At 37.8% G+C, this 14,811-nt stretch overlaps 1 protein-coding gene across 3 annotated transcripts in view; it reads left to right on the forward strand.

The window, feature by feature from the left end:
• Positions 1–14,811, forward strand: part of LOC106880843 (death domain-containing protein 1) — a 46,929-nt gene that overhangs the window by 29,635 nt on the left and 2,483 nt on the right. For all 3 annotated transcript variants that reach the window (XM_089356591.1, XM_089356592.1, XM_089356593.1), the window contains 6 exons: positions 1,397–1,579; positions 2,584–2,712; positions 3,523–3,796; positions 6,407–6,536; positions 11,194–11,307; positions 12,740–13,169. In XM_089356591.1, the coding sequence (XP_089212717.1) occupies positions 1,397–1,579; positions 2,584–2,712; positions 3,523–3,796; positions 6,407–6,536; positions 11,194–11,307; positions 12,740–13,169 (1,260 nt within the window). The remainder of the gene's footprint in view (positions 1–1,396; positions 1,580–2,583; positions 2,713–3,522; positions 3,797–6,406; positions 6,537–11,193; positions 11,308–12,739; positions 13,170–14,811) is intronic.

Raw genomic sequence — 14,811 nt, forward strand, 5'->3', positions numbered from 1 at the left:
TATTAGCAAAGACAGTAATCGTATTATCAGTCGTAATGTCGTGTTATAGTTCTTAATTAAGTGTTGCATGTCAGCAATAATTACTGTTTTAATTAGGTTTCTCTGTAGAGGTGTGCTAAAAAGTTCAAAGGTAACTAATACCCAGTTACAAGTGGGATTTTGTCTCCTTTGTAGACGGAAGAAACAAGAGATATTTCAAGCAAAATATAATTATTCTTATGTTAGTGTGCATAGATACATCCATCCGTAGATATTATGTTTGCGTGTTCGGATTGATGAATGGAAAAAAAGATGGATACGTATGTATCAGGTACGTGCCGTCAGTAATTACTCAGGGTAGGCAGTTGGTGACATTTATGTAGAAATACAAAAAAATAAGCGAGACACAGACGCGCGACTGAGTTGAAGGCAGATTTATTTTTGCCTTTATAGCAAGTAAAAAAAATGGTGCTGTTGGAGTGTACGCAGTACATGTACTACAGCAGTACTATGCGTAGCTTAAATACTGAGATTGAAAAGCAGGAGCGAATTATGCCTACCTAAATACAAAATAAAAGAGGAAAAAAGAAGGAAAAACTTAGAAGCAGCACTACAGATGTACCAACACACACGATATTGAGACATAGCCGACCTCATGCACTTCTCATGAGGAATTCCGGAAGGAGCTTCGTGAGACCACTATTGAGACGCCTCTGAATAAAGAAAAGCCGTTGGAAAACAGATTATAGCAGAGACTCCATCTAAGAATATCTGAAGAAGGAATTGTATTCCGAAATATCATCGGAATATAGTCCATTTTTTGTATTATAGTGCATTGTTGTACTATCCAAAACTTTTTATTCTTTACAAAAAAATAAAATATTTTGCATTTTATGCATAGTAATCAGAGTAACTTTCATAGTTTTATTGAATTTGGTACATATTTAGCCATAAAAGGAAGATATTACTATCAATCTATTTTATTCAGGGTAGGCACTGCCTACCTTGCCTACCTAGGCGGCATGTCCATGGTATGTATGTATGTATGTATGTATGTATGTATGTATGTATGTATGTATGTATGTATGTTTGTTTTACGTAAATACGTATGTATGTATGTACGTAAATACGTATATATGTATTACGTAAATACGTATGAATACGCACACACATACACACAAACGTACACATATTTGTCCGTCTGTTCGTCTGCCCTTCAGTCGTCCGACCATCAATCCATGTTTAATACTCAAATGGCGCTGCGTTCTAATTTAAGTGTTTTTACACCATTTATCTACAGCGAGAAATTTTCTCCATGGCAAAACACGGTGAATGGCTTGTTTACGAGTTCGAACTTCCCACTGATATATTTGAACTGGTAATAACATTACATTAATATATATCTTTTATATGACAGGACATAAAATTTGCTCAAACTTTGCTGAAGGCTCCTGCCCAGTATGCTGTTGTAACTAGATTGAAACGAGACTATATCACTTTCACTACAATGCCAGCAAAAGTTGTGTCGTCCTATGACCAAAGGATTTCATTCTCTACAGAAAGAAACTCTTTTTCACAGAATGAACACTTGCTTCTTTCGGTAAGAACGTTTTAACAGTATCCATTACTTATAATGTTTATATTGCAGTCAGTTCTGCTGATGCGTTCATTCCATAGTTACGCCAATCCTTTTCTATGGAGGCTCTGAAAAACGACATAGTTTCGGCTCTTGGTTTTTTCTTAACCAATTAAAATAAAACTGACTATTTATTTACTCCGGTAATAGAATGTACGCTACCATATATATATATATATATATATATATATATATATATATATATATATATATATATATATATATATATATATATATATATATATATATATATACATATATATACATATATATATGTATATATATGTATATATATTTATATATATATATATATATATATATATATATATATATATATATATATATATATATACATATATATATATATATATATATATGTATATATATGTATATATATATATATATATATATATGTATATGTATATATATATATGTATATATATATATATATATATGTAATTTCACTGGGACCCTCGTCGTTGAAACAGACGGAGTGCTCTCTCTCTCTCTCTCTCTCTCTCTCTCTCTCTCTCTCTCTCTCTCTCTCTCTCTTTATATATATATATACATATATATATATACATATAGGGGGAGAATTCACAAAAAGACGAAGACAGGCGGTGTAGACGACAAATAGATGTACTAGTTTAACGCTCGGGAAGTGAAAAAATCTTTAACGTTTCGAACCTACTTTCTTCCACGGAAAGGAACGCAGAAAGAAACAAGGAGAGAAAAAAAAATGTGTAGTGGCTAGCGATCTATCATGGCGAAAGCCGGACAGAGGGGTCATCCGCATTAATCGTATATTTTTCTACCTGTTTTTTTTTTTTACGTATAATCCTTTGTCGTTCTCCTGTTTCCACATTTTTGTCATTGTTTGTATTTTTTTTTTTAATTCTCAATGACTCAGTTTTCAATTATACAACAGCTCAAATAAAAGGTTTGAGAATCATTTTCCTTCTACTCAGGCCCAGCCAGTGGACAGCGCTTCGCTTGCAGAACTTCGTTCACACAAGAACTCATTCAAAGGGTTGCTATCTTGCAGTCCAATTATATTAACAGAATGGGAAAGTACTGAGTTTCAGAAACCTATTTTGGTAAGTCAATTTGTCTTTGTGTCTGTTTTGATTTCCATGTCCAATCATACGTGGTTATGTAAATGCATAGACATAAAAACAATGCTTAAACAAATGAGAAAAAAAAGACAAACATCTGCAATAACATAAACGGAATCTTAATTCCAGCATAGACTCTGCTGTGAGCTTTTTACTTCCATAGACAGTTTTTTTTTGTATTGGTTATTGTACGTTTTGCATTCGTTTTTTTCTGCTGTTTCTTTTCTTTTCTTTATTGTTCATTTTCTTTATTGTTCCTTTTCCATTACCTTTTTTCTTCACAACTCGATTGGAAAGAGGCTGATATAACATTTGGATCCGAGCCTACAAATACGATTCATTTTAGCGCGAAAAGAACAGAGTGAATTCGGTCCTTGGTGGAGTTCACTCTTAAGTCGTAGCTATTCTCACAGCCACATATTCAACCTGGCGCGATTGATGAAGAAGCATACCACGACAACACGGTAACAAGAATATGCATTGATGTGTGTAACCAGCATAAATGTGAAATTCTGGTGGAGATTCCCCGCTCCTGTGATATACGTCGTTTCATATAAAATTTGCTCTTCTTGTATTAATGTAGCAACAAATGGTGTCTATAAACTGATAACAAGCTTTTCTTCAAGACCACACTACAGATACATACATATACATTCCGTTCACACTTACATACATACACAGATACTACGAAGTCTACAACTACCACTACCACTACTACTATTGCCACCACCACCACCACCACCACTACTACTAATACTACTATTTTCTTCTCTCATTGTCTCTTTATCCCAGGTTACGCTCCCTTGCCCACCAAATCCGGCCAAAGTGAAGCGCCTGGCAGCTATCAGGGCCCAACGTGAAGAACGAGCAAAGAACCCGAAAAGGGCCATGCTAGAAGATGCTGGGCGAGAAAAGAAAAAGAGACAAAAGGAGTCGAATGGTGGATCGAATACAGGGAGGGTATCTAGACAGGAGGGGTCAACACCAGAGGAACATTCTCCAACGCACGTGCATGACAGGAGACCGAATCAACGCTGGTATATGGGGATTTACGCAAGCAACGATGGTTTTCTATCAATCCTACCTACCTATCTACTTATCTATGTCTGTCTGTCTGTCTATCCATCTATCTATCTGTCTGTCTGTCTGTCTGTCTGTCTGTCTGTCTGTCTGTCTGTGTCTGTCTGTTTGTTTGTCCTCTCTCTCTCTCTCTCTCTCTGTTTATCTATCTATCTACCTACTTACCTGTCTGTCTGTCCGTCTGTCTGTCCGTCTGTCTGTCTGTCCGTCTGTTTCTGTCTGTCTGTCTCTCTTTTTCTCTCTCTCTCTCTCTCTCTCTCTATCTATCTATCTATCTGTCTGTCTGTCTTTCTGTCTGTCTGTCTGTCTGTCCTCTCTCTATTTATCTACCTACTTACCTGTCTGTCTATCTGTCCGTCTGTCTCTCTGTCTACCTATCTGTCTGTCTGTCTGTCTGTCTGTCTGTCTGTCTGTCTGTCTCTCTGTCCGTCTGTCTGTCTGTCTGTCTGTCTGTCTGTCTATTTATCTGTATGTTTCTCTGCCTATACATCTACTTTTCTCTATGTCTACTTCTCTCTCTCTCTCTCTCTTTCTCTCTCTCTCTCTCTCTCTCTCTCTCTCTCTCTGGCTTTGTTTCTCTTTCGATACAGCTACGTGTGTGTGTGCGTGTATCTATATATATATATGTGTGTACATATATGTGTGTGTATGTGTGAATGTATGTATATATATAGCTATACGTAAATGTGTGTGCATGCGTGTGTATGTATGTATGAGTGTAATCACCTTCTTTCAATCATGTACCAAAAACACGATTGTGATTATATTAGTGTTTAATCATTTTACGTTTTACATCAAGGAATTTTTCGTACATTCTTTTCATGATCAAACTAAATGTAAAAGACGAATAACGAAGTATGAATTTTTATTACGAAACGTTTGTATTAGGCAGCGAGGGAACGTGGGAATAATGTAACTTATGAAGAAATCATCATCGCCTGATTTAAAATGTGTGAAACTGTTAATTGTTTTTAGTTTATTATTAGGCTTCTGTGACTGTATATGAATATGCGTGTGTACTTAGAATTAGCAAAGCAACCGCTACTAATTTTCTAGTTTTCTTTTCAATTTTATGTAGGTTGTTAGTATTATTATCTAACGTACTTTTTCTCTTACTATTTTGTTTTGTGTTCTTTAATGTTATGTAATGTGATAGTCCTTTAACTCTGGCGATGCTAATTTTACAGCTTACAGTGTTCATTCTGCGTGTATGATTTAGTAAAGTCTATTTCAGCTTGAAGCTTGTGAGAGTTTGTGTTTCATTGACCAAATGAACTTGGAGAAGTTGCTGTCTGTCTTTTTGTTGACGTTTAGGAGTGTGTAGAATGATCTAAACTGGATTTTAGTGTATTTTCACTTATTATGTTGGTATTTTCTTGTCTGTAGAACTATTGTTAGTAAAAAAACATCGTTATGTCACACAACAAATTTTGCAAAGTAAAATTCATTTAGAGGGCATCTTGCAGGACTAGCGCAATTACATGTCAAGTAAATGGGTAAGTTGACAGATTTTTAGCGCTAGTAGTAGGTCTTTATTTCATCATCCGAGGACGACAAAAACGAAAGTTGATCTCAAGGAAATTTCGTACTTAGCTCTCAGAACACAAACACAACTGGACGTAAGAAAATATCGCACGGCATTTTGTTCTGACGCTTCAACGATTAAGTCAAACCACCACCCTAACGTAACAAATTATTGATTTCTGACACAAAGACAGGTCCTCAAATTCGGAGAGTTCAGGGTACACATGAATATATGCATATACTTATACGACGCGCTTCTTTCAGTTTCCGTCTACTAAATCCACTCACAAAGCTCGATGCTATAGTAGAAAACATTTGCCCAAGGTTCCACACAGTGGGACTGAACCCAGAATCTTGTGGTTGGGAAGCAAATATCTTACCACAAAGTCACGCCTGCGCCTACATGTATATATATATATATATATACATGTATGTTTAACTTCGGCCATGTTAGGGCACCGCCTTGGTAGGTTTAGTCGAACGAATCGATCCAGTCCTTGAACTTTTCTAAATGTGGTTCTATTGAGTCTTTATGCCGAACCGCTAAGTTACGGAGACGTAAATAACCCAACACCAGTTGTCAAGCGGTAGTGGTGAGACAACCACGAGAACACACACACACACATAGATGTGTATATATGTATATATATATATATATATATATATATATATATATATATATATATATATATATATATATATATATATATATATATATATATATATATATATACATATATAATGTACAATAGGCTTCTTTTAGTTTCCGCCTACCAAATCAACTCACACATGTATACGTGCAGATTTGTATGTTTTGTTTTATGTGTCTTCTCATGCATATATTTACATATCTAGACATGCTCGTATATACTTAAATTATAAACTTCTGGTATGTATGTTTGTATGTATGTATGTATGTATGTATGTATGTATCGTGCGTGTGTGTGTGTGTGTGTGTGTGTGTGTGTGTGTGTGTGTGTGTGTGTGTGTGTGTGTGTGTACTCTCTTCTCAGTGCCACTTTCTGTAAAAAGTACTCTAACTGAAACCTGTCTTTGTGCGTCTTTTCTACAGACGATGAAAACGATCAACTCTACTTTGTCGCCTGTTGCAGAAGCAAGATATGGACTGTTGTCAAAGACATTGCAATGTTACAGATCAAACTGGACCTACTTCAAATGGAATTATCGCGTCCTTACACCAAGTAAAGTAGCCCAAGAAGCTTTTATACACAATTATAACAAGTGCACAAAGCCATCATCTCACATCTATGCGTCATTTGTTCGTCCATTTACCTTATTCAGTTCAATCTTTTCAGCTCTCTCTCTCTGTCTTTCTCTCTTTATATATATATATATATATATATATATATATATATATATATATATATATATATATATATATATATATATACATACCTCAACATTCTATTATTTATAGCTTCATCTTCTTCGAGTTCTACACTTAAAGACGAATTATTTGCCGTGTTTCTTGAAGTTTCCAAACTCCAAGGACGCAAACAATGCTCGCTAGTTAGAATAAATAGAAAAGTTTGAACAGTTGCTCTGGTCCGGTGCTATCATACCTGTCCTGTTTACTAGAGATGTACGTTCAAATTTCATAGGTAGCCTTCGCCTTTTTTTCTGTCCGAACGGGTTTATAATTCAATATTTACATGCTATTTTTATAGTTATTTCACATTCTCTCGAAGTTTCTAAATTCTTATGTCGTAAACTATATATACATCTGTCTGTGTGTATGTGTGATGCACAGCAATATCTCGTTTAACCATCTCCCGCTTAACGATATTTCATTTTAATGACAATTTTTTTTAATTTATAAAAATAAAACTTTTAGTTGTTAATTACACAATATAAATTCTAAGCATCCATAACTTCTAAGGTTTGTATTTTTATATTTTTAACAAATTAAAAAAAATTATATATCATTAAAGGGCGGTATCGTTAAGCAGGAGATTGCTAAACGAGATATTACTGCGCAAACACACACACACACATATATATATATATGAGAGAGAGAGAGAGAGAGAGAGAGAAAGAGAGAGAGAGAAAAAGAGAGAGAGAGAGAGAGAGAGAGAGAGAGAGTGAGAGAGAGTGAGAAAGAGAAAGGAAGAAAGAGAGAGAGAACTATACATCAGTGTCTAAGATGGAAAAGAAGAAAAAAGTGGTGCAGTGAAAAATAGAAGCAAAAAGCGTTGAAAAGAGACACCTATGTACGCATGCACGTGCTTCCCTCGTCTCTTTCTCTCTCTCTCTCTCTCTCTCTCTCTCTCTCTCTCTCTCTCTCTCTCTCTCTCTCTCTCTCTCTCTCTCTCATATATATATATATATATATACGGTGTGTCAACTATTTTAATTTAAGGAAAACAAAAATATTTATTAGAAAAACCAATATTATTTTTTTATCGAATTTGGTACACATATTTTTATCTACATATACAAAAGGCTGTTCAATAAAACCGCCATCAAACTCGTTTACTGCACCAATACGCCTTCTTAAATGGCTGAAATGCATTGATCAATTAATCATTATTCATGTTGGCCATAATCTTGCTAATAGCAGACATCAACGAATCCCTGGTATTGTGGACATGCTTGTTCGTCTTCCTCGCAACGATGCCCTAGATGTAATAATCGAGTGGGGTTAAATCAGGAATGCTAGGTAGCCAAATTTTTAAGGGTAGCATTATAGTGCGCGCTGTGTGACAGGCAGCAGAATCTTGCTGGAATACATACGGCCACCCTCGAGGAGTAACTCTCGCGACCCATGGCTTGACAATTGTCTCCATTGTCTCGATGTAAGCTGCTGCATCGACTCTAAGACCTTGAGGGAAAAAGTAAGGAGGCCAGACATAGCTCACGAACCTCTAGACCCTTACAGACGATAGGATCTTGGTGTGTGTAACACTGGGGACTTCAGAGGGGCTGGTGCAGAGCAATCTGTCATTCCTCCTATTCGCTTTTTGATACTGGACAAAATTCTAATCTGAGAAGAACCAAAGCATATAGGATTCTTCAGGATGTTTGAATTTGTTCAGCAAGCGCTTCGACCTGATCACACGCTTCTCCCCGGTTTTATCGATCATTAACTGCCCTCTATTGATAACGTAAGAACTGAGCAAAAATAAAGTAAAATGGTGCAGTGGTGCAAAAATTCAATAAACAAAAACAGACAATAACAACTACAAAAACAAATTAAATTTTTATTTTTATTTTCCCAATGATGAGAAAACTAGAAACCTGCTTAGCAATAGTTTACAGTTCTTATACAAATGGCCTTTTAGCGGTAGCTAGATAGTTGAATGATCTCCCTTGCAAGAAAGATTATAGAGTAACCTCCCTTCGTAAGTTTCTCGATGCATCTGTGTCATGAGACGTGATTTTTAATTATTCAAGAAGCTTAGCGTTTTTCTTAGAAGTTTCTAGAATGTCTAGCGTTCCATTAATAAAAACAGCTTGCTAACCCTGCTCTTTGCTTCTTAATCGATGAAACTTAGAGCCATTCACGTCATTGCTATGACCGTCTATTTCTCTACGCCACATGACTGAAAACCAGCACTTAGCTGTTATTCCTACATTTACTATCTCTGAACTTTCTTGCATAGGTTACTTCATTCAACTAGATTCTACATCTTAATTATGTATCATCATCGACCAGTAAATAAAATATATGTAGTAAATATATAGTTCTTGAATTTATTCTTCATCTCTATATGAACTCTTGTAATAATATACACGCAGCCACATCAACGCATGGTACTGAATATGTATCCCCACTACACCTTTGAACAACTTACATAGAACCTTTGATACCAAAAATCGTTCAGGGAAATTCGTTTAAGCACAGCAAATAATTGTCCAGTGATTATTTAGTTTTCTCCTTCCTAACCGACATATTTAAGCCAAAGGTTCAATATTGGTTAATTGATGTTCAAAGACACATTCTGTGATGTTAGAGGAATGCAGATTATTGGTGAATTGACTTTATTTTTCGCATAATTGGGAAAAGAATTTGAATACTGTTACTGTTTAGTTTCTTTGTTGTTTTTTGTACTGTTGAATTTTGTACATCACGATTACACTTTATTAACTGCTCTGACTATAATAGCCATCTCCCTCCCCCCACTCTCCCTCCCCCACTCTCCCTCCCCCACTCTCCCTCCCCCCACTCTCCCTCCCCCACTCTCCCTCCCCCACTCTCCCTCCCCCACTCTCCCTCCCCCACTCTCCCTCCCCCACTCTCCCTCCCCCACTCTCCCTCCCCCACTCTCCCTCCCCCACTCTCCCTCCCCCACTCTCCCTCCCCCACTCTCCCTCCCCCCACTCTCCCTCCCCCACTCTCCCTCCCCCACTCTCCCTCCCCCACTCTCCCTCCCCCACTCTCCCTCCCCCACTCTCCCTCCCCCACTCTCCCTCCCCCCACTCTCCCTCCCCCCACTCTCCCTCCCCCACTCTCCCTCCCCCACTCTCCCTCCCCCACTCTCCCTCCCCCACTCTCCGCCCCACTCTCCCTCAGTCTAGGTTCAATCCTGTGCTGGAATTTCGTTAGTGACTGGCACCTTCTTTAGCTGTCCATAGAGACACTACTATTTCTAAAGGCCTCAGTAAATCGAATAGACTGATTTGCATATGTAATGCATTCTTGGCAATTCGTTTAGTGAAATAAGTTGTTGATGCATTAACAGTGATTTCCTCCAATCTCAAAGTGAACAACAGAATATGTTTATACTTTTTAGATAATTCTGTGCGTAATACGCAGATGCAAATATCTTGTCTTTATATATATAGTATATAATAACTATGTCTCCCTTCATGTGTCATCCCTACAGACGTTGGTATTCATGGATCTTCATGCCAAAGACTGTAGACTCCTGCTCTCTGGGACTTACTTTTGTACCACAGACCCTATTTGACATTTTAGTTGAGGACTGGTTCATGTGACACCAGAGCAGTGGATTTGTGAGATATGTCTAGCGGGCCAAGCCGGTACCCATATAAGCTTGTGTATTGTAATAGAATATTTAGTCATACTGTAATGCGGTACTGAAAAACTACTCATAATTATGTGTTAAAACTAAAATAAACAATTTTTTAAAATACTATTATTTCGACAACCCTTATGAAAATCGGTGATCTGGCAGAATAATTAGCATGCCACACAAACATGTTTTGTAGCATTCGTCAGTCTTTAGCTCCGAGTTCGAATTTCGCCAATGTCAACTTCGTCTTTTATCCTTTCAAGGTCGATGAAGTAATACTTGGTATTATATGTACTGGGCTCAATGTAATCGACTTAACAAATCCCTCAAAATTTCCGGCCTTATTACCAATTCTGCTTTTTATGTTGAGTACTACTTCTTTTTATATTTGTATACATAGAAATATAAATGTATATAATCTTTTCTACTATAGGCACAAGGCCCCCAATTTTTTTTTTTGGGGGGGGGGGTCAGTCGATTAGATCGACCCCAGTACGCAACTGGTACTTAATTTATCGAACCCGAAAGGATGAAAGGCAAAGTCGACTTCGGCGGAATTTGAACTCAGAACATAAAAACAGACGAAATACCGCTAAGCATTTCGCCCGGCGTGCTAACGTTTCCGCCAGCTCGCCGCTTCTAAATGTATATACTGTTACACAAATACATGTATATATATATCAACATTTATTATTATGTTCAGTTACGATAAAAACAATTTTACATTAATGTGATGACTTACTCTATACTTTTCTTATACAAAAACGTTGTTGACAGTGACTTCGAAGTTTCGGCCAGCTAAGCCATACAAGCGCGCACACACATACACATAAATTCAAAGTGTTTTTTTCTCTCTGTTTAGATTTATGGTTCTGCGTACAAGAGTAACGGTGGACGAGGAACAAGCAGCGAAAATGGCCATGAAATTAGAGAGACACCTCGGAGAACGACTGGTACAAGTGATTGTCAAACAGAGGTAAGAACCGTATGGGTTGTATATGAATTAGCTAATGTGGTAGGGAATTTACCCGCATGTGCATACACACACGCGCGCGTGCATGTAGATGCATAAGTGCAAACTCGCATATGTTTTAGCACTCCGTCGATTACAACGACGAAGGTCCCAGCTGATACGATCAACGGAACAGCTTGCTCATGAAATTAGCGTGCAAGTGACTGAGCAATCGACAGACACGTGTACCCCTGGACGTAGTCCTCGGGGAGATTCAGCGTGACACAGAGTGTGACAAGGCCGGCCCTTTGAAATACAGGTACTACTCATTTTTGCCAGCTGATTGGACTGGAGCAACGTGAAATAAAGTGTCTTGCTCAAGGACACAACGCGTCGCCGGGAATTGAACTCACGACCTTGCAATCGGGAACCGAATTCCCTAACCACTAAGCCACGCACCTTCACCACTCACATGTACATACACACACGCACGCACATATGTATGTATGCATTATACCTGTATGTATATATGTTTGTATGTGTGTATGCATGTATGCGTGTATGCATATATTCATGTATGTATGCCTGTATGTGTGCACGTGCAGATGTATGTATGTATATGTGTATGTATGTATACATGCATGTATGCATGTATGCGTATATGCATGTATATATGTATGTGTGCATGTATGTATGCATATATGTGCATATGCGTGTATGTCTGTATGTGTGTATGCGTGTATGTATGCATTTATGTATGTTTGCATGTGCAGATGTCTATATGTATGTATGCATGTATGTATGTATGTATGTGTGTATGTATGTATGTATGTATGTATAAGGTGCAGACATAAGTGTGTGATTAAGACATTCACTTCTCAACCGCATGTTTTCAGGTATTCTCGCACTGCCAGGTAGCATTAGATGAATGTCAACTAGTATAGCTCCAGGCTGACCAATGCACTTATGACTAGATGCGGTCAACAGAAACTGTATGAAGCTGTATTAAGGCGGAAAGCTGGCAGAAACATTTGCACCCCGGACGAAATGCTTAACGGTATTTCATCTGCTCTGAGTTCAAATTCCGCCGGGGTCGACTTTGCCTTTCATCCTTTCGGGGTCGATAAATTAAGTACCAGTTACGCACTGGGATCGATGTAATCGACTTAATCCCTTTGTCTGTCCTTGTTTGTCCCCTCTATGTTTAGCCCCTTGTGGGCAGTAAAAAAATAAGAAACTGTATGAAGCCCATCGTATGGATATATACGACAGGCTTCATCCATCTACCTTTCTACCTATCTACCTATCTGTCTGTCTGTCTGTCGCATTGCAACAACATAATTATCAAATATGCCTTAGGGGGATTCTATCCAAATTTTTTATAATTAATTAAATAAATAAGATGCATAAATAACCCAATCCAAAACTGTATTAGTTTCCACGTTCTTATTTCCAGTATATGGAATCATCTTCAAGTTACTTTTCACGTGGTTCCGGTCACCAAAGCCACTTGGACCATCAACAAACTAAATGAACTGGATTTCAGTAATGGTCCCGACAGTTCCCCAATTATTAGCGTTGAAGAAGGACAATTCATGGAAATCAACTTCCGAGGAAATTTAAGGAACTCAAGCCCTGAAAGTTATAGCTTCATATACAATTCCAACTTGAAGTCTTCGGTGGACTTCACAATTCTTGAAGTAGACAGATATCTTCAGAGGAATTTCCCAGTTTTCAGAGGATTTCTAAGACTTTTCCGACGTAATCTGCTTCTTCCAGAAGTGAGGAAAAAAGTAAAGCCCGATGAAGAAAATCAAGAATTACCTGAGATTGAACCAGAAACTTCTTTGGAACTTCTCACCGAAATTCTGATGACTATTCCAAAAGTAATGAAAATAGACGAATTTATGTGTGTATGTTAATATATACATATGCTTGCTAGTGTGCATGTATATGCTGTATGTGCATGCTGTATGTGTGTGAGTGTGTGTGTGTGTGTGTGTGTGTGTGTGTGTGTGTGTGTGTGTGTGTGTGTGTGTGTGTGTGAAGGTACGTGGTCTAGTGGTTAGGTTTTTGCTCTCACGATCGTTAGATCGAGGGGTTCGATTCCCAGACCGGGCGGCGCGCTGTGTTCTTGGGCAAAACACTTCATTTCATGTTGCTCCAGTTCCCCTTTCGATCAGGGGGGAATGTTGACCTCCTCGCTTAACTAGCGGGGTGACTAAACGCTGTAAAGCTAAAACGGTGTAAAGCGCATTGTAACCAGCGATGTATAACAACATTCCATAGTCTGATCGGTCACTTGTTACGTGATATAGATAGATAGAGAGAGAGAGAGAGAGAGAGAGAGAGAGAGAGAGAGAGAGAGAAAGAGAAAGAGAGAGAGAGAGAGTGAAAGAGAGAGAGAGAGAGAGAGAGTGAAAGAGAGAGAGAGAGAGAGAGAGAGAGAGAGAGAGAGAGAGCTTCGTTATTTGCTCGACATGGCATCTTGGTGAGGTGTCTTTTTTCCATTGCATTTTCCCCAGTGTTTATAAGCCATTTAAGAAACACACAAAAACCGTTAGACTAACTTCAATACTTAAATTTATTTTGCCAAAATATTTTCGTCGCTTTGAGACCGCGACCTGTTCACTGACAAAATTCCGTGCTGCATCTCAGAATTTTGTCAGTGAACAGGTCGCGGTCTCAAAACGACGACAATATTTTGACAAATTAAATTTAAATGTTGAAGGGAATCTAACGGTTTTTGTGTGTTATTTTAAATGGCTTATAAACACCTTCCACGCTGCAATTGTTTTCGTTCCCGCACACGATCTCAGATCAGGTCACTTGCTATGCAAGTACATCTCCGTTAGGGTTTTTATTACAGCGAAAACGAGTAGTGTGCATATTCCTTTACCTCCTCCTTGTTCCTTTCCTCTCGTTCCAATGACTGTAAACGTCCTCCATAACGACTGGGCAGTGAATCTCCGGTCTCTGAGTTGTGTCCCTTGTACTAGATACATTGCTCGTTCATCAATTTACCCACTTCCTATTTCCACCACCACCACCTCACCACCACCTAACACTGCTACTACCTCATCAAACTTTAGTAACGCTATAAATGTAATTAGGAGTTATTTCCCTTGAAACAAGGCGCATTACTCTATTGGCTTCATTCTTTTTTCTTCATTTCAGTAGAATGCAGCTGTCGTTTGATTAGCTAGAAATAGCATCAAAACTCCCTCGGATTACACTCTACAGCCTAATAAAATGATACATTCATTAGATAAAGTTGTCCAGAATACACAATTCCAGAAATATCTACTCTAACAGCATACCCACGTTTAAGTAGAGATAGATATTACCTCTCGGTATTAGTTCTCTCTCCGTCGCTAATATACACATTTTTAACAACCTCACTAGTTAATAGCGATATCAGCGCCTCTTCTGGAACTGTTTTATATATATATATATATATATATATATATATATATATATATATATATATATATACAGGGTGTCTACAAAGCCTGGGTACATGGAGTA

This window comes from Octopus bimaculoides, chromosome 8 (assembly GCF_046866305.1).
Source record: "Octopus bimaculoides isolate indiv1 chromosome 8, ASM4686630v1, whole genome shotgun sequence".
Classification (NCBI taxonomy): domain Eukaryota; kingdom Metazoa; phylum Mollusca; class Cephalopoda; order Octopoda; family Octopodidae; genus Octopus; species Octopus bimaculoides.